The sequence below is a fragment of the Mirounga angustirostris genome, unplaced genomic scaffold (assembly GCF_029215605.1).
Source record: "Mirounga angustirostris isolate CCGP_5_RB_7025 unplaced genomic scaffold, mMirAng1.0.hap1 SCAF_11, whole genome shotgun sequence".
Classification (NCBI taxonomy): Eukaryota; Metazoa; Chordata; class Mammalia; order Carnivora; family Phocidae; genus Mirounga; species Mirounga angustirostris.
Window position 1 is genome coordinate 123158065 of NW_026991719.1, and position 17274 is coordinate 123175338.

Below are 17274 nucleotides of genomic sequence, written 5' to 3' on the forward strand. Positions count from 1 at the left end.
TATATACCTAGGAGTACAGTTGCTGAGTCATATAGTAACTGCTTGTTTAACCTTTTGAGGAACCACAGACTGTTCTTCCAAAGGTCCAATATTTTACCAACACTGTCTCATGTCTAAGGGGTCTGTTTTCTTCACTTCTTTGCAGACATTTGTTGTGTATTTTTTTTTATTCTAGCCATCCCAGTGGTATCTGACTGTGGGTTTTGGTGTACATTTCCCTGGTAACTACTGATAGTGTGAGCATGTTTTCATGTGCTCCTTGGCCATCTGTATATCTTCTGCGGACAAATGTTTATTCAGATCCTTTGCCCATTTGTAGTTGGGTTGTCTTTATCATTGAGTTGTAAGAGTTCCTTATAAATTCGTGATATATACAAGTCCCTTATCAGATATATGATTTTCAGAAACTGTCACCCATTCTGTGCATTGTCTCTTCACTTTTTTGATGGTCTCATTTGAAACAAGTCTTTAATTTTCATGAAGTCCATTTTGTCTACTTTCTTTCATTGCTTTGTGCTTTTGGGGTCCTATCCAGGAAGCTGTTGCCCAACCCAAGGTCACGAAGAGTTGAGTCTGTGTTTTCTTCTAAGAGCCCTGTAGTTTTAGCCTTTCCATTTCGGTCTGTGACCCGTGTTTGAGTCCTTTTTGTGTGTGCTGTGCAGGAAGGGTCCAACCAGTCGTCCCAGTGCTGTTTGTTGGAAGGACTCTCTTGCCCCCACTGAATGGTCTCAGTGCCCGGGTTGGCAATCGGTTGACTGCAGAGGCAAGGGCTTGTTTCTGTGTTGTCTTCTCATCCGCTGAGGCTCTTCAGGGCCCTTGAATTCTCACTGGTGTTTCTCTTAGAAATGCAAATATAAAATAGGAAAAGGTCCTGACGAGATTCTCTGTGTCTAGATAGCTTGTGAGGGAGTCAGCTGGCTTTACGGTTTTCTAATCTTGACTTCGTCACTGTGCTTGGTCCATGTCTAACACTGCCCTGCCCTGCCAAGCCTGTTGGTTTTGGTGTTTTCACTCACATGGGCAATGCAAATAGTTCCAGCGTTTCTAAACCGGGTATGCCAAGGTCGGGAGGTGGGGAGATAGAATTTAGTGATGTGTATCTATCTACTTCTCAGTGTGAGGCTTCACCAGCCTGTCACCCTGGTATGTTTCCCTCCCAGACAGCCATGATTTTCCGGTGAAAGGAATCTTACCTGTGAATTCTACCCTCGTCACAAAAGCAAAACTGCAAACTGGAAATAAAACGTGTATTTGTTATTGATGGGCCCCATCATCCTGTGGTTGTTAGAAAGTTCTCGTCTTGCCTTCACACAGACGCAGTTGCCAGATGTCACCTAACTCAGCAATACATTTTTCCAGGACAGTAACCAGTGTCTGTTTTCATGTCATCCCCAGCATGAGGTGATGCCATAGCATAAGGGATGGGGGTGGGGCTCAGTAAATGTTCTGTAATCTTTCAGCATTTGAATTCCTTTTATCCAAGTCCTTTTCTCTCCATAATACAAATTCTCAAGGATCTGAAAAAAAGTTGAATTTATTTCAATGTATTCTTTTTTTGTTTTTCAGGATGTATATACGAAGACTATATCTTTATGGTCATATGTCAATAGCCAGCTTGAAGAATTTTCTAATCCTTTCTTTGTGAATTATGAAAACCACGTCTTATATCCCGTTGCTAGTCTGAGTCATTTGGAACTATGGGTAAACTATTATGTGCGGTGGAACCCACGAATGAGGCCTCAGGTATCTTTTTGTTCTTTGCAAAAGAGCCTATTTTTGTAAGTGAAGATGGTGGTGTAGAAATGCGTGCATGCTGGGTATTAACATACACTACTTCTGCCCTCAGCCCTCAGGGTTTAATCCTGTGCGTTCATGTTCTAGCACCTTCTTTCACACACCAATCCAGACGCTGTTTGCTAGATTAGAGTTAAAAATCTTAGCACCTCTGTCTTCTGCCAAAGGCAGGTAGAAGAAGCAGTACTGGTTACTGCATTTCACTCTTAGTCTTTCCAAGGACTCGGTTAGTTTATAGACTGTGGTAGAAAGAGGGCACGAGCTGAGTGGCACACAGGCACCCCCTTGAAGAAGGGGTAAAGTCTCCCCGTCCCTGCCACACTTTTTCACTGTAACGTTTTCTGAGAGTGAAAGACATACCAGAACAGCGCACAGCAGGGCCGGCCAGCTGAGCCGCGCTAGCCCTTGGTGTTCAGTGGCCGAGCTCGGGCTGCGGCTCGGGCCCCACCAGTTAGGGCTCCCTGGGTGCTCCTCCAAGCCCGTGCTCTACCCGGTCCTGCCCCACCCCCTCTCCACATGGCTGGCCTGGGCACGGTCGGTGCTCCGTGCGGAGTAGGCCGATGGGGGCGGCCCTCCCCTCCGGGGACAGAGGACTCGCAACTGAGGTTCTTTTGCAGTTGACTGTCTTTCGGGTTTACTGGTGGTCTGCCAGGAGCGGGCTTCCGGGGCCTTGTCCAACATCCTCGCTGCGGTCGGGCGCAGGTGTGCACGCCCTTCCTGTCGGCTCTCCTCCTCAGTCCTGCATCCTCACTCAGTGTCCTCGCCACCTCCGCGGGCATGTCGTGTGTCTCAGTCCGCTAGGGCCGCCGTAACCAAGGAGCACAGTTGGGGGCGCTTACCCAGTGGAAATGTGCGGGCTCCCAGTTGTGAGCAGAGAAGGCTTGAGAGCAAGGTGTTCACTGGGTTGGTTCCTTCTGAGGGTCTGTTCTAGGCCTCGCTCCCTGTGTCTTCATGTTGTCTTCCTTTTATGTGTGTGTCTGTGTCCAAATTTCCGCTTTTTATAAGGATACCAGTTGTAGTGGATGAGGGCCCACTGTGATGACCTCACTGTAACCTGATTACCTGGGTAAAGACCTGTCTCCAAATACAGTCACATTCTGTGGTACTGGGGGTTAGCACTTCGACACACGAATTTTGGGTGGACAGTTAACCCGTAAGAGCCCCCTTCTCCAGTAACCATGGAGAAGACCCAACAGTTCATTTTACTTTGCAGCTGCCTGGCACTTGAACTTTGGAGGGCCCATGACTTCACTAACCTTCCCTCCCTGACGGAAGATTCACCCACTGTGGACTTAGGCCCAGGACCTGTCTGGCCGTGCAGACTGCGGCCCCTCTCCCGCTTCTCTCCTGACGCGCTCCTTTTCCAGCAGCACAGATCCAGCTGCTCATCACTTGCCTCTTCTTCCCTCCTTCCTACTGCTTTCCAGTCCACAAAACTTCAGCTACAAAAGCTCTTTCTTCCTCTAGAGCCTCTGAGTCTGCTCTGCCACCCTCAGAGACCCCGCAGGACTGTTTTCCAGAACTCCACGATCAGGGCCTGCCCAGCCCAGTACTTGTCTTTCTCTGGGAGCAGGCACTAGCCCCAGGCTTTGTGCTCCCCTCTCTTCCTCCTGGTCTGATGGCCTCCATGTCCCCACGGGTGGCCTGGCAACCCCCCGACTCTGGCAGTGCTTTCCCTGCCTCAGCTTCTCACCATGCCAATAGGCGGTGCTCTGAGAACCTTCTTTAGGAAACCTTCCCCAATCTGAAACTTCCTCCATTTACTGTCATGAGGCCCTGCCTGCTGTCCTTGTGCACCAGGCCAATTTCTTACCCGGTGGAAGTGGCCGTTGGCTGCTTCCTGGGTTACGACCGCACCCCGCACAAGCACATCGGTGTGAGGGGCCTCGCTGCTGAGATGGCCAGAGCGCGTTTCTGACCACTAGATGGATTCTGGGTTTAGTGCTAACTTTTAAGAGTTGTAAAATGTTTTCTTTATTGAAGAACATCTGAGGCGGGAGAGATGGAGTCTCCGTTCTTTTCTCCATGAAAACAGTATACATGTGGTCAGGTTCTTTGGGCAATGGCTCATGTTTTACATGTAGGTTTTTGATTTTGTGGGCAGTGAGCCATTAGTAACTAGTTTCAAATGTCCTGCCGATGAGCATTCATCCCGTGAGCGCTGTGGCTTCTATACAGAGTGCCACGGGGTCAGTCGACAATTGCCCGGGGCCTCCAGAGAGCCCCTTCACAGGCATGGCCGCCAGATCCTCTCCCCTTCCCTCTTCTGAGTGACCCATCCTCCTGTGACTCCTCATTCGCTAGTCACGCGGCTGAAGTTGTTCGTACAACAGCCCGCTGGGCCCAGGGCTGGCCGCCCGATGGCTCCAGCTCTCTCTGCCCCCCGTCCCCTCATCGAAGCTCCGGGTTCCGTTCATCAGGCTGTGGCGACAACTTCTTTCTCTCGCAGACTTTGTGCTCTGCAGGGGTAGGCCCCCGGCATAACTGCTTGTTCTCTTAGATGGAATCATCCCCCAAATGAGAGCCACATATGTGAGAGAGAACCGTGGGCCCAGAAACCTCAGTGAGCCGGGGGTCGCCAGCCCCGTCAACAGAACGACACCCCTTCCTGACCGCAGCTGCTTTATCTTAGAATGCCAGCCCCGGGGACCCCTGAAGCCCTTCTTCCCAGGCCCCGGCGTCCCTCGGACTCAGGAACGCAGGCCAGCGGCTGCTTCCCGCGGCCCCCGCCCAGCTGCCGCGCCCCTGCTCTGCTCGGGCACCGCGCTTCCCTCGTGCCTGGGCCGCTCTGGTGCGTGTGTCGGAGCCACAGGAAGACGGGCTCCGGGGTAGAGTGTAGGAAGGTCACTTTATTTAAATCACCGAGTTAGCGAACAGGATCCTGGGTGACACAGAGGACAGCTGGTGGGTGGGATTTCTGGCACGGGCACTGCTGCCGGGCCGAGGGCGTCCCCTGGGCCCGAGCTCCCTGTGCTCACGGACGGTGGCCCTCCGAAAGCCCGCCAGCCTGTCCGCCCCGCTGCGATTTTGGGGACGGGAGCAGGAACCAACCGCAGGCCTCCGGGCGCGGCCACCTCTCGGTGGGCCACGGGAGCCACCCGGCCGCCTGCCCACCGCCCGGCCTGCACTCACGGAAGAGAAGGGAAGGGTGCCCGCGGGCCGGGGTCCCACCCCCTCTCCGGAGAGGTGCCATGCCCCTTGGCCCTGCGGAGACCTGTGGGAGCAGGAGAGCTGGGAGGTGGTCCACGGGCTACCCGCGTCTTGTCCTAACTGCGGCTGGGCCTTGGGGGATTGGAGGCCAGAAAGGTGGGTCTGCAGGGCCAGCTAGGTGCGCAAAGGGCCAGCCGGAAGGCCGGTGTGGCTGTGATGGGATGGCGAGGAAGGGCGGGTGACTAGCCTACTCGTCTGAGGAGGAGGGGGCTAGATTGGCTGCCTGGAGAGCGGCTCCCTGGGCATCCATTAAAGGATGGCTGGGCGGAAGGAGGGCCGAGCAGCATTCTTGTCTCCTTTGGGGCCCTCTTGCCTTGTGGCGGACACAGGACCCGCTGGGTGAGGCCCCTAGCTAGCCAGGGGCATTCCCTCGAACGAGCAGGCCTTGGATTTACTGTAAGTGACCTATGAGGAAAGGCTGCACCGAGACGTCAGCTGATCACCTCAGGCCCTGGGCGCTCCCCGGCCGGGGCTGCGCCGGTCCAAGACCGTGTGCCTGGGCCCTTCTAACGGCAGCCTCACTGAAGAAGGTTCTCGTGTCTAATTCACTTGGAATCAAATGATCCTGCAAATAGGAAAATAATACCAATAGGCCCCAAGACTAAGAGGGGAGCTACTGCTTACCTCATGGTGGCCTCTGGGATCAGCAGCAAATAAGGTAACTTCCCCTTGTTTTGGGCCATCGTTGGCATCAGACTCACACTGTTGTCCCTACCCGTCTTCCTGCGGCTTGCTGAAGTCAGGAGGTTGTTCTTTGCTGGTTACTTCGCTGGTTTACCTCTCTCCCTCCTTCCTGTCCGTGTGTCTCATCTGTCTGTCTCCTGGCCTCCCTCTTCCCTCTAGTAGGGCTGATCACCACGGGCAGCCCTGATGGGAGAGCTCAATTTGCAGGGAGGAAGCGAAGGGCTGGGGGGGAAGTGCTGCAGGCAGAAGGGACAGCACATGCATGGCATCTGTCAAAACCTAGAAGATTCTGAAACGTAGGAGGGGAGTAGAGGCAGGACCTGGAGAGAGGGGAGGAGAGGCTGGCTGGGGTCAGACCACCTGGTTTCGAGGCCAAGGTCAGGGCGGCAGGAAGTAACCACTGGAGGCTGTTAGGCGGGCATCACATAGCCTGGCTGAGGCTCGGGAGCCAGGCCTGTAGCTGCTCTGTGAGACTGGACTGGGGACGAGGGGAGGCAGGAGGGCAGGGGCAAGGAGAGTGGCAAGGAGAGCCCCCAGGAGCCCCCAGGAGCCCCATGAGGGAAAAGCCGGCTCTTGGATCTCTGGGCTTGCTGAGGAAGGGGAGTAGTGCTGTGAGCCCAGTAGTCGGACCGGGTGTCCCGGGTGTCCCGTATGTCCCAGGAAAACCCTTCTCAGTGCTTTCCGGCCCAGCCCCCATGGAAGGGCCTGAAAGAGAAAGCTGATCAAGGGAGGCCTTGCTGTGGGGGCTGGAGGTGCTGAGTGGAGGCTCAGTGAACAAAGCCCCTCTTCCCTGTGCAGGGAGGGAGCTGAGCCCCCAGGGGCTCCCCCTCCTCTCCCGGGGTGGCTGCCTCCTCCTCTTGTGACTGATGAAAACAAATACAACTTCAGGTTGTCAGGGTGCTGATTTAACAGCGGTATTTTCAGTCAGCAGAGCAATTTATAAAAATGCAAAACCGCAGAGGTCGGGGCCCCCGGGGGGGGCGGGGCCTGGAGTACATTTCCGCGGTGTCCTGCGGAGATGCCCCCCTGCCCTGACCTGGCCCAGCAGGGCGGCGGCTGCAGCCCTGGCTCGGGAGGGAGGCCCTGCACGCTTGGCAGGGCTGGGTCCATGGCCAGGCAGGCGGCTCTGCAATGGCATCCCGGTGCCCCGAGCGGGGCCCGCTGACCGCAGCCGCCTCTGCTCTCCCCAGACGCCCATTCACCAGAATCTCAAGGAGCTGCTGGCCATCAAGGCGGAGTTGCAGAAGCGGGTGGAGGACCTGCAGCGGGAGGTGGCCACGCGTGCCTCGTCGTCATCCGAGCGGGGCTCCTCGCCGTCCCACTCAGTCACCCCCGTCCACACGTCCGTCTGAGGGGCTCCAGAGGCCAGCACTCGTGGGGACTCCGGCCAGCCAGGACCTCCTGCTCGGCGGCTCGGGCAAGGGACGGTAGCTTGTGATCTTGTCTTCTAGGGTTAGGCCCAACGCCCTCCAAGTCTGGATGGCACTTCCCACCAGTGACCGTTTGTGCGGCTAGGTGACCACTCCCACTGTCCTCAAGTGCTTTTTGTTTCGTGAACCGTCCCCTCCTGTGCGCGCGATGCTGCGGCGCCGCCTGGCTCTGGGGCCCGGGAGAGGCGCGGGAGCATGGAGCGCGGGGCTTCGGGCTAAGGGGGCCCCGCTCCCTTTCTTTCCGAGGTAAGCCCTTCACTTTCAGACACGCGCCCTTCACCTACAGACCGCGCGCCAGCCGCGTGGCTGCTTGAGCTCTTCGCTACAAGGCGGAGGCCGTTCTGAACTGAACTCTGGCGTCGGGGCAGCCGCGCCCTTGCCAAGCCTCCAGTCAGTCCTCTCGGCATCTGGGGCCCTCCCGCACCAGTTACTGTTGTGTACATAGAAGGTATTTTTAAAAAAGAGAAACCTGCCTTTATTTTCCTATGTCCTTTTTTATGTTTAGACTAGTCACTCGAGGAGGTTTCTGCTTAACTGGCCTGGGTGGGAAATTCTTTTCAAACAAAGCGCATGCCAACTTCATGCGGTACACCTGCAACATGGTTTGAATGGGGCCGCTGAGAGGGCACGGTGTCCCGCCCTCCCCCGACACCGGTGCTGGCCTCCCGAGGTGGCCCGGGGACGGCATGACCCTGCGCCGGCCTCCCCGCTGCAGGCTGTTGGTAGGGAGCGAGCCCGCCCTGCCCTCCTAGCTGCGCCGCGGCAACGGTTCCCCCGGCCCGGAGACCCCTCCAGCTCCGTTCCCCCCTGGCCTTCCGCTCCCGGGGCCCCGCGGGCTGTGCCACCCTCCCCTGCCCACAGCACCCCCCCCCCCCCCGCCCTGCCCGATCCACAAGCAGCACAACAGCCCCTTGCCCTGTGTGTGTACCTAGCACACAACCGTTTCTAACACAACTTGAAGTATACTGTTGTTACCTAAGCAATTCTTTGTTTTATTTAAGTGTACTAGAATGTAAAACATTCATGGTTCGGATTTTTAAAGACTGTATCGTATTTGCCTCCTCTGATACACTGTATTATTTCAGTCTGTAATTAAAATGTTTGCTCCGTGGTCTTGTTTTTTTTAAGTTTTTCCAATTTTTCCCTCGGGGAAAATGACTAAACCTTCCATACCTGTTATTTTATGTGCCAAGCGCAGTTAATACCCATAAAGTGCCTTTACAAGGTTTAACTCATTTACTAAATCCTAAATGCCAGAAATCAGGCCTCGAGTGTCTTGGCCAAAATGGTGGGTAAGTACTCAGACTTCTTTAAAATATGAAATGCCCCTCAACCTTAAGCTGAGAAAATATTGATGGGGGAAAGGCTGGGGCTACCGGAGTCAGCTACAGCTCCGAGGAGGCATGGTGCTCCGTCCAGGCCTTGAGTCCTAGAGCCGAAGAGGACAGACTTCGGAGAAGCCCCGGGGTCCCCACCCCAAGTGTATGGAAGGAATGCTGGCCTCTGGGGGAGCTGTAAAGGCCTGGATGAGGCCACCCCTGTGCGTCACCCTTCTCATGAAGAGCCTGGGGTCCCTGTCCCCCTGCATGCAGCGGTCAGTGCCGCTGGGGGCCCTAGCAGCGATACCTGAGCGGCAAGCCCAGGGGGTGGCGGGGGCACTGCGCTAGGCCCTGGCCGGCCACGCAGAACTTCTTTACCGAAGACTCATGTGGTGGGTCTGAGGACTTGGTGCTGTTTTAGGACATGGCTGGCATGGCACCACCAGGACACCTGCCTCAATGTGAAAACCCCACGTCCACTGCATCCCGCTCACCCTCAGAGGTCTGGCTGTGTTCTCGGTTTGCAAGCCAAGCTGCGAGGTGACGACAGGGCTCACTCATTGCCAGACGGGCCACTCTGGAACATGGCTGCATGAATGATGGCGTGCAGGGACCCCCGGCCCTGGCTCAGCCCAAACGACTGCACCAACGCGAGTCCACCCTGGATACTGGATTTCTTTGATGATGGCGAGCGCTGGGCTGGAGAATCAGGAGTGTGAAGCCTGCCTCTGTCCCTCTTGAGCCAGCCCGAGGCCTCTGCTCGTCCCTCTGCAGCTCCGGGCCCTGGCTCTGTGTACCGGAGGGGCCCTGACACCGAGCCATTCATCAGCAGAAGGAATTGGCGAACTCCAACCTTCTGGAGAAACACCTCGGGCTGGGGAGGAGGGGAGGAAGGCTGACCATGAACTACCTTAAGGAAAAAACCAGCATCACTTGACAAAGGAAGGCCCTTCACACCATGAGAATACAGTGATCTGTTAGGTTCCATTTCGTTTAATGCAAACACAAGACCACTTACAATTCCCATTTAAACACAAGCACATGAAAAGTACAGGGGATTCTGAGATGAGTTTCCACTTCTTCCTCAGACAAGGGGTACGAGCACTCCCGAGTCAGGTGCCCGAGGCAGCGGGCCTGGCACTGTTCTCTGGGTCCCACGCCAGGAGGGTGCCCCTCCCCGCCAAGCTGCCATGCTTCCTTCCTCCTGTGTTCAGAGTTACCAACGCTGAGCCTCCACCCCCCAGGTGAGCAGATACAGATCGGATATTCTCAAGTGGCCCTTCTAGTTCACTCCATCTTCCCTAACATCTGGGACAGGCCCAGCGTGGTCAAGGCTACTTCCAGATAGACACGGTTACAAGAGCCTAGGCTTCTGCCCAGGAGTCCCTGCCCGCCGCCCCGCCCCCAGGGACACGAGCTCTGCAAACAGGTGGCGGAGTGACCTTCCCGGCCTGTCCAGTCACTAGCGGCCCAGGTGCTGGGCTGTGCGCTTCTAAGGGAGAGCCGAAGGGGCCTCTTCAAGTCGGCAAGCTCCATAGCTCTAGCTAGTGCCGGGCCGGGCCATGCCAAGTGACACGCAGGCCACATGACTCCTCATGCCGGCTGCCACGGTGACTAGGACTCCTAACGTGCCCGTGGCAGGGAGAGAAGTCAGTTACCACACCCAAGGGCCGCCTCCTTTTTCCTCCTCTGAGACGCCCGGGGGGCCTCCGTGGGCAGCCATCCTCACCCCGTGAGCTGCCGAGCGCCGCCCTGACCCTTCCCCAGCTCCCGAGCTGCCCGGCACCAAGCAGGGGTGCGGCCATCGGCCCTTGCCCTCCTTGGCGGCAGGGACAAGGCTGGCCGAGCTGACAGCCCCGGCGCTCTCGTCAGCGCCCCACACCCGCCTCGCGGACACACACTCGGGGCCTGCGTGCGCTGAGCCCCCCGCCGGGGAGGGGGCCCGTCAGGGCGGAGGCGGCGCGGGACCGGCTCTCGGGGCAGCTGCGGACGCGCAGCCCAACTGACGCCTCCTGCGCGCGACTGGGTTTTTCAGAGAGCCGCGGACACCAGCACGCGGGGCGTACGGTCTACAAGCGGCGGGGTCTGCTCCGATTCCAACGGTGTCCTTAGGAAGCCAGGCTTGCCTCGTCCCAGCTCAGCGGACGCCCAGGCCGAACACGCGGGGTCGGCTGCCGTGCAGAGGGGCACGTGGGGCCGTGTCCGCAGGACCCCACCTTCCTGCTCACTTCCGCTTCTGCAAGTGCGTTTGGGCACTGCAAACTGGTGATCAGGAGACGGTGGCTCTAGGCTTTGGCTCGGCCTCAGACAGCGGAGCTCCCAGGGACAGGACCACACGTGGGCCAAACGGAACGTCCCAGGAGGCTAGCCCAAGCCAGACAGCTGCGGGCCAGGGGAGGGGCCGGTCCCCGGGGTCTGGTGGTTACCGCAGTGACCGTGGCACCGCAAGGGCTTTTCATCAGGACAGGCAGCAGCATCCTTCCAGACCCACGCAGGCGGGCATGTTTCGCCAAACCCAGCAAACGTTCCTTCCCCCATCCCCCTCCCACCTCAAATACAACTTTAAGCAAACAAAACAAAACCTGCACGCTTCCGGCTCCGCCGCTTGTTCTTGACGTCTGTAGTTCTCGCTACCAAAATAAGAACACGTACAGGGCAGAAGGGGAACACTCATTTCAATGCATAAATGATTCCTAAAAACTAAGCATGTCAGCCAGGAGACCGCCCCTAGTCCCCTGTGGAATCAGAGGGCAATCGGGCGCCAGAGTCACAGCTTCCTACTTGGCCAGAAGGTTCCTAAATTGTCAGCGCAGGACTATCCAGGCATGCAGGTCTGCACGGAAATAAATGAAAAGCCACCACCGGGACCAGCTCTCTGGAAGCGCGGCAGTGTCGAGGCTGGGTGGCGGGCGGGCGTGCGTGCGTGCGTGCGTGTGCGTGCGGGTGCGAGAGGGCGTGTGCGCGCGTGGTTACCTGATGCTCTCTCGTTCGCTCCTCGCACCCACCTGGGCTCAAACTCCTACCCCCGGAGCATCGCAGTCCTCGCGCCCCGTCGGCTCGGGCTCCACAGGTCTCTTCAGAGCCTCTGGCACGGCGGCCACAGAAACCAAACTCACCCCCCCCCCCCCCCGCCCCGCGAGCTCATCCGGAAGTTAGAGTGAGAAGCCGATGACGTCAGAGAAGCGGGTCCAAACCAAACGAGGCGCCGGGCACGCGCCGTGGCCCTCAGATCCGGGGCGCTTCGGGGGGCGGCGGCTCGGCGGCCTGCGTCTGTAGCGTCAAGTATTTCACTGGCGGGAGAGAGGCGTCTGTCAGCGGGGACGCCGGGCCCCCCCGCCCCCCCCCCGCCCCGCCGCAAACACGCGCTCCAGGCCCCGCGGGTGCCCGAAAGCCCGTGCCCCGTCTCTTCTGTCCAGGGCCTGGGGACAGGCTCGGCCCCCCCGGCCAACCTCCCCTCTGGCGCCCACTCTGTCCCCGGTCGGGGCGACCCTGCGCCCTGGAGAGCACGAGGAAGCCTGTCCTCGTCGGTAAAATGGGCACGCTCCCGGCAGGGCTGGCCGGCCACCGTGGCCGGCTTCCCTCTGCTCTCCTCCAGGGCCACGGAGCCCGCGCGGTGCAGCCCCGCAGTCCCCGTCCCCGCGACACAGCGACGGGCCTGGCCCCGCTGCGGCTTTCGGCTCCAGGGACAACAGCCCGGCTGCCTGGCCTCCCTGCCTCCTCCTGCCTGCCCTCACCCGGCCTCCAATGGCCCTCGGAAAGTGCCCGCCCGCAGAAGGGAGAGGCACGGGGGGCGGGGGGGGGGGGGGCGGAGGGGCAAGGGCTCTGAGAAGAGGCTGTTTTAGCCCAGTCCCTCTTGCCTTTGGGCAGTCTTCAAAACGGAAAGTCCCGGGCCTAATTTCAAGGCTTCCCCCCAGCTGGGTGGGCGTCTGTCTGGGCTGCATCGGTTCCCCCCCCACAGGGAGTAGAGGCCCCGCAGCGCACGGAAGCGCTCGGCCCGCCACCAGACCGCCCTGGTCATGGCCCCTGGGGTCAGGAAGCTGGAATCTGGCTCAAGGGCAGGGTGCAGTGAGCCCTGGGCCCCAGCAGCCGCTTGCTCTGGCCGGACATTCTAGAAACAGACGCCTCTGGGCTTCCCGAGCACCGTTCCGCTTAGCGCGGGGCCCACCGACTAGCAGCCCTGCAGCAAGAAACGAGGGCCCGTGAGGCCTCACCTTGGGGTTCCTCACACACAACGGCTTCCAGGTTCTCTCCCTTCACGTAGTCTGCGTTCAGCCCCTCTGCAAAGGGCAAAGAGCAGAGGTGGTGACGCACATAGAACCGAAGGGCCCCTGGCCAAGCCCAGGGGTTCTCGTCATGGTCCTCAGAGGACGCACAGCGAAGGCCTCAGCCCCGCACCCCCCTGGGGCAGGTGCCACCACCCGGGAGACGGGGGCCCAGACAGCAGGCTCAGCACCACCCATGGGTCCGCATGCCAGCCCAGGGCCCAGCGAGGTGGAGGGAGCCAAGCGCCGCGCTGGCCGCACGAGGGACGGACAGAGGCGGGTGGAGAGGGGCGGAGGGCAGAACGGGCTTCAGGGCAGAGAGGCCGGCAAAGCGTCCTGCCGCGTCCCGGCCACACCTGCCCCTTCGGGCCGCTGGCAAGAAGCGCTGTGCGCACGCCGCGGAGGGCCCAGCGCCCGGGGAGCTGCTCTGGTCCCTTAGATAGGCGTCCCCCCCCCCACTGACTTCCAAGAGGGGCTCCGGGACTCTCAAAGCTTCCTCTGCCTGCCGGCTCTCAGGTCACCGAGCACCCGGGACTCCGAGCGGACCCCAGCCTGCTGCTACTTAGGGGGAGTCCAGAGTCCGCGTCGTAGCCCTGGGTAAGCAGACGCTGGAAGCCTTATCAGAGCCCTTGGGCCTGTGGGAAAATCGGGCCACGATTCTCAGCAACCAAATGACTGAGCAGGCACAGACGAAGTCCCTCTGCCACCCGGGGCTACATCCAGGCTCCCCGCACCTAGAAAAGGACGCCTGCCCACCCTGATGCTTTTGAGCTCAAGGTGGACACCAGACGGGCCCAGGAAGAAGGTGGGCATTGCTCGCTGGCAGGGGTGGCTGCCCCCGTGTGGGGCAAGGCCTGTGAGGGAGCCAGCGGAAGCGGTTCCTGCCCGAGGGCCGGGGGCTGGGAGATGCCCCCGAGCCTCCCGATCGCTGCCCCCTGCCAGCCTGGCAAGCACTCAGCGGGCCTCGGCCTCCCAGACAGGACCCCCCACCCCAGCCACGCGGGGCCCAGAGACAGAAGACAGCAGAGTGAGCTAAAGATGGTGGTGGTCACAGCCAAGTCGGTGAGGGCCAGGAAAGGGCTCGGGGTGGAGGGCGGGGACGAGGAGCAAGAACAGCGGGTGGGGAGGATGGACAATGATGTATTGTGGCCAAAGCAGAAGAGGAAAATGAGTAAGTCGAAGCATGTCATTACCTTGACCTTCTGCTGCATCTGAAGGCAAGACACAAAGCTTAGGACCCTGGGGTAAGAAGTTAGCCCCTGGCAACAGACCACAGGGGCTTTCTGCGAGATGCACTGACCCTGTCACACTGTGACTTCATCACTGAGGGCAGAGACAGAAAGCAGAGGGTCCCCAAAGCCCCCCCCGCCCAACCCCGGCAGCCACGCCCCGTCTCCCTGGGGCTTCCGGGTGCACGGGATGCAGAGCAGGTTCTGCTCTGCCTTCTGTCACCTCCATGTGGTGCTGGCCGTGGCCACTCTGGGCAGAGGCCTGGCAGAAAGGGTAGGATGGGAAGTCCCGACCCCAGCTTCTCAGGGGGCTTAGCTGCTCCACAAACATCCATGGGGCTCCTCCCGATTCCGACCTGGGTGCCAGGGACACATCCGTGGATGAAGCACTCATGGTCCCCCACGGAGCTGCCAGTCCCTGGCGCGACGCGGGGGCGGTGGGCGGTCACAGACGCAGGAACCCAGCCCAACAAGGCCCCGCGGGCTCCAGGCCCGGCCGGCAGGGGGCGCTGTGGCAGCACGCAGCCTCAGCATCCAGCGAGTCCCATGGGCGGGAGGGCAGGAAGGCTTCCCGGGAGGGTGCCCCAGGCCCAAGGATGAGCGGATGAGCGCAGCCAGGTGAGAAGAGGGCCAGCGGAGAGAGGAGGGCACGCTCGGGGAGGGAGTATGGTTTCTGGAGACAGGGGCTGCTGGCGTGGTTGGAGCCAAACCAGGAAGGGCTTTGAATGGCCAAGCTTAGCGTCTAGACCAGGACCAGCAAGGCAGTGGGGAACGTGCGAGGTCCAGGCGGAGCCGTCCCTCTGGCTGCTCCGAGCAGAGAGGCGTATGGGGGAGAGCGGGGCAGGCGGGAGGTTGACGGAACCATCCCGATGGAGGATGGGGAGACCTGGCCCCGGACAGGCAGAGGCCTGTGGCCGTGCTGATGGAGAGGTGCGGCCCCAGGGCAGGCCTGTGCACGGGGCACCAACGCTGGGAGGGGGAACCCACTCACGCGGGAGGGCCCGGAGACAGGAGCGGAGACTACTGACAAGTTCTGAAGACTGCTGATAACGCAGGGGTGGGTACGGAAGGGAGGTCTTCAAATCTGGGGCATACGCCACACTCGGTTCCCTTCTGTGTGAGGACCATGCTTGCATGAACGTGCCCAGGGAAGGGACTCAGGACAGCGTGGGTTCAGCAACGACAAGGACATCCTTGATAGACGGAGGGGCAAGTGGGGGACGAGGAGGGGGACGGAGCGACAGTGAGATTCCAGAGGCTGAGGGGGCGTGGGGCCAGCAGGTGTGGTGTGAAGTCTGCAGCAGGAGGCGGGCACACCTGCCTCCCCCACCAGCAGACTGGCCGCCACCTCCAGGCTGCCCTCAGGCAGCAGAACCAGGTCCTCCCGCAGACTCGCTCACAGCTCGCAGCTGTCAACACCCCCTCTCTTCGGTTTATTCTCCCTCAAGTATCACATAAATCGTTCAACTCTATATGCCAAGGCCGTCACAGTCTCATGTTTTCTTTGGCTTTGCCTGCTAATCCAATTTGCAAAGCCTCACACCGGTTTTAGAAAACAAGTGTGAAAATCAGGTATTTTCACTTCACTTGGTGCCCGCGCCTGCTGGTCTCTTCACTGCTCGGCCCTCCCTGTCCTGACCTCAGGCTCCCCTGTGGATCCGGCACATCTGGACTCAGTTCTTTCAACAGTCCTCTGAGCCTCTGTTTCCTTGTCGATAAAGTCAGGGTGCCCTCAAACCTGGGCCCTGGGTCTCAGGGCGGGACCCCACATCCAGCGCTCGGCAGTGGCTGGGAAGCCGTTCGTACTGTGACTCTGTTACCCAGCATGCCTCCTCATGGCTCCAAGCCCCGTGCCTTGGCATATGAGCCCCTGCCCAGCTTTGATCAGCACGGATGATGAGCATCTCCCTGTTAGGGTGATGATGCCGTACTGCAGGAATGGTGGCCCCCAGAGACGTGGCCACGTCCTCCGCCCCCCACCACCTATGGATGTGACCTTATTTGGAAAAAGATCTTTGCAAGTGTGATTAAGGATCTCAAGATGAGATCATCCTGGATTTAGGGTGGACCCTGTGATGACAAGTGTCCTTATAAGAGACGAGGAGAAGGCACACAGACACAGGAAAAGGCCATGTGAAGCCAGAGGCAAAGATCAGATTGGTGGGACCACAGCCAAGGGACACCCGGAGCCACCGGAAGCTGGAGGAGGCAAGGAAGGATCCTCCCCTACAGCCTCCAGAAGGCACAAACCCTGCTGATGCCTTGATCTTGGACTTCTGGCCTCCAGAACTGTGAGAGAATAGATTCTGTCATTTTAAGCCACTCTGTTTGCTTTTGAACTAGGACAAGAGACAGCTCTAAGGGCAATCCAGCTTCCAGTTCCATACTCCTTCTTGACACCTCCCTGTTCACACCACTCTACAGCCAAGCTTGTGGGTCCAAGGTGGGTCAATAGGATCTCAAGCGGGGCAACCATGAACAGTTGTGCAGATTGTGTAATGAAACATGAACCGTGCACAACCTGTGTAACCGTATGTGGTGGCCCTGGTCAAGAACGCTGTACAAGAGTAAGAGAAGCAAATATAATCGCCAGAGGAACAAAGAGGTGGAGACTTCCGCATTACCCACATCTAAGCATTCTGGGGCTCAGGCTCATTTGTTGGTTCCAGGCAAAGGTCCAGAGAAAGGGCAGGGAGGGGAAGCCTCAGAGGAGATGCTCCTAAGCTTCAGGAAAGAGGAAAACCAGGCTTGAGCCAGGCCCTCACTTGAACTAAAAATCGCCAGTCCTAGAGACAGCGTCAGCAAGCAGTGACACATCAAAGCTGTGCTGGTGAAACGGGCGAGGGCGCCCTCCTTGCTCACCCTCACCGGGTCCCCGCAGGCTGGCAAGATGGGGCTCACTTTGTCACTGTTCGACTTACAGCTTAGACGCGCTCGGCTACAGTATAAAATGAAAGCAACCTTTTGCACGTGAAGCCTGTGGGAGGGGCAACCCCCCCATTCTGCCCCTTGCCTTCCTGCTCCTTGAAAGCCCTCATCGTTGCGGCGGCGCGCTGGCTCTCAGAGCCCCGACCCCTGCCTGAGCTCCCGAGGAGGCCGGCGGTGTGAGCAGGCGAGGCCTGAGGCCGAATGGCAAGCCCGGGCCCTCTCCCGCTCTGAGAGACACAGACGTCAGCGTCCCCCGCGCTGCCCACGGAAACACAACCAGCTTACACTTGGGTCCGGCCTCGACCTGTCCACCCCGGAAAGCCCACTCAGGAGTCGGTCTGGGGCAGGCTCTGGAATGGACCCGAATCGTGCCCCCGTTTCTGCCCCTCTCCCTTGAAAGGCCTTGGCCCCTTGGTTC

The 17274-nt window shown here is 59.2% G+C and overlaps 2 protein-coding genes across 10 annotated transcripts in view; one reads left to right on the forward strand and one right to left on the reverse strand.

Annotated features, from left to right (window-relative positions):
- The window catches only part of MTMR1 (myotubularin related protein 1), a 62105-nt gene extending 53876 nt beyond the window's left edge, over window positions 1-8229 (forward strand). For all 7 annotated transcript variants that reach the window (XM_054509488.2, XM_054509506.2, XM_045883688.3 and 4 more), the window contains 2 exons: window positions 1567-1743; window positions 6879-8229. In XM_054509488.2, coding sequence (XP_054365463.1) covers window positions 1567-1743; window positions 6879-7040 — 339 coding nt within the window. In that variant the 3' untranslated portion in view covers window positions 7041-8229. The remainder of the gene's footprint in view (window positions 1-1566; window positions 1744-6878) is intronic.
- A 1173-nt stretch (window positions 8230-9402) lies between these two features.
- CD99L2 (CD99 molecule like 2) overlaps window positions 9403-17274 on the reverse strand; it is a 92323-nt gene continuing 84451 nt past the window's right edge. The window contains exons 8-10 of one of the 3 annotated variants that reach the window (XM_045883691.3): window positions 13893-13910; window positions 12649-12714; window positions 9403-11727 (exon numbers count right to left, since the gene is read on the reverse strand). In XM_045883691.3, coding sequence (XP_045739647.2) covers window positions 11663-11727; window positions 12649-12714; window positions 13893-13910 — 149 coding nt within the window. In that variant the 3' untranslated portion in view covers window positions 9403-11662. The other 2 variants (XM_045883692.3, XM_045883693.3) reach the window with 2 other exon arrangements.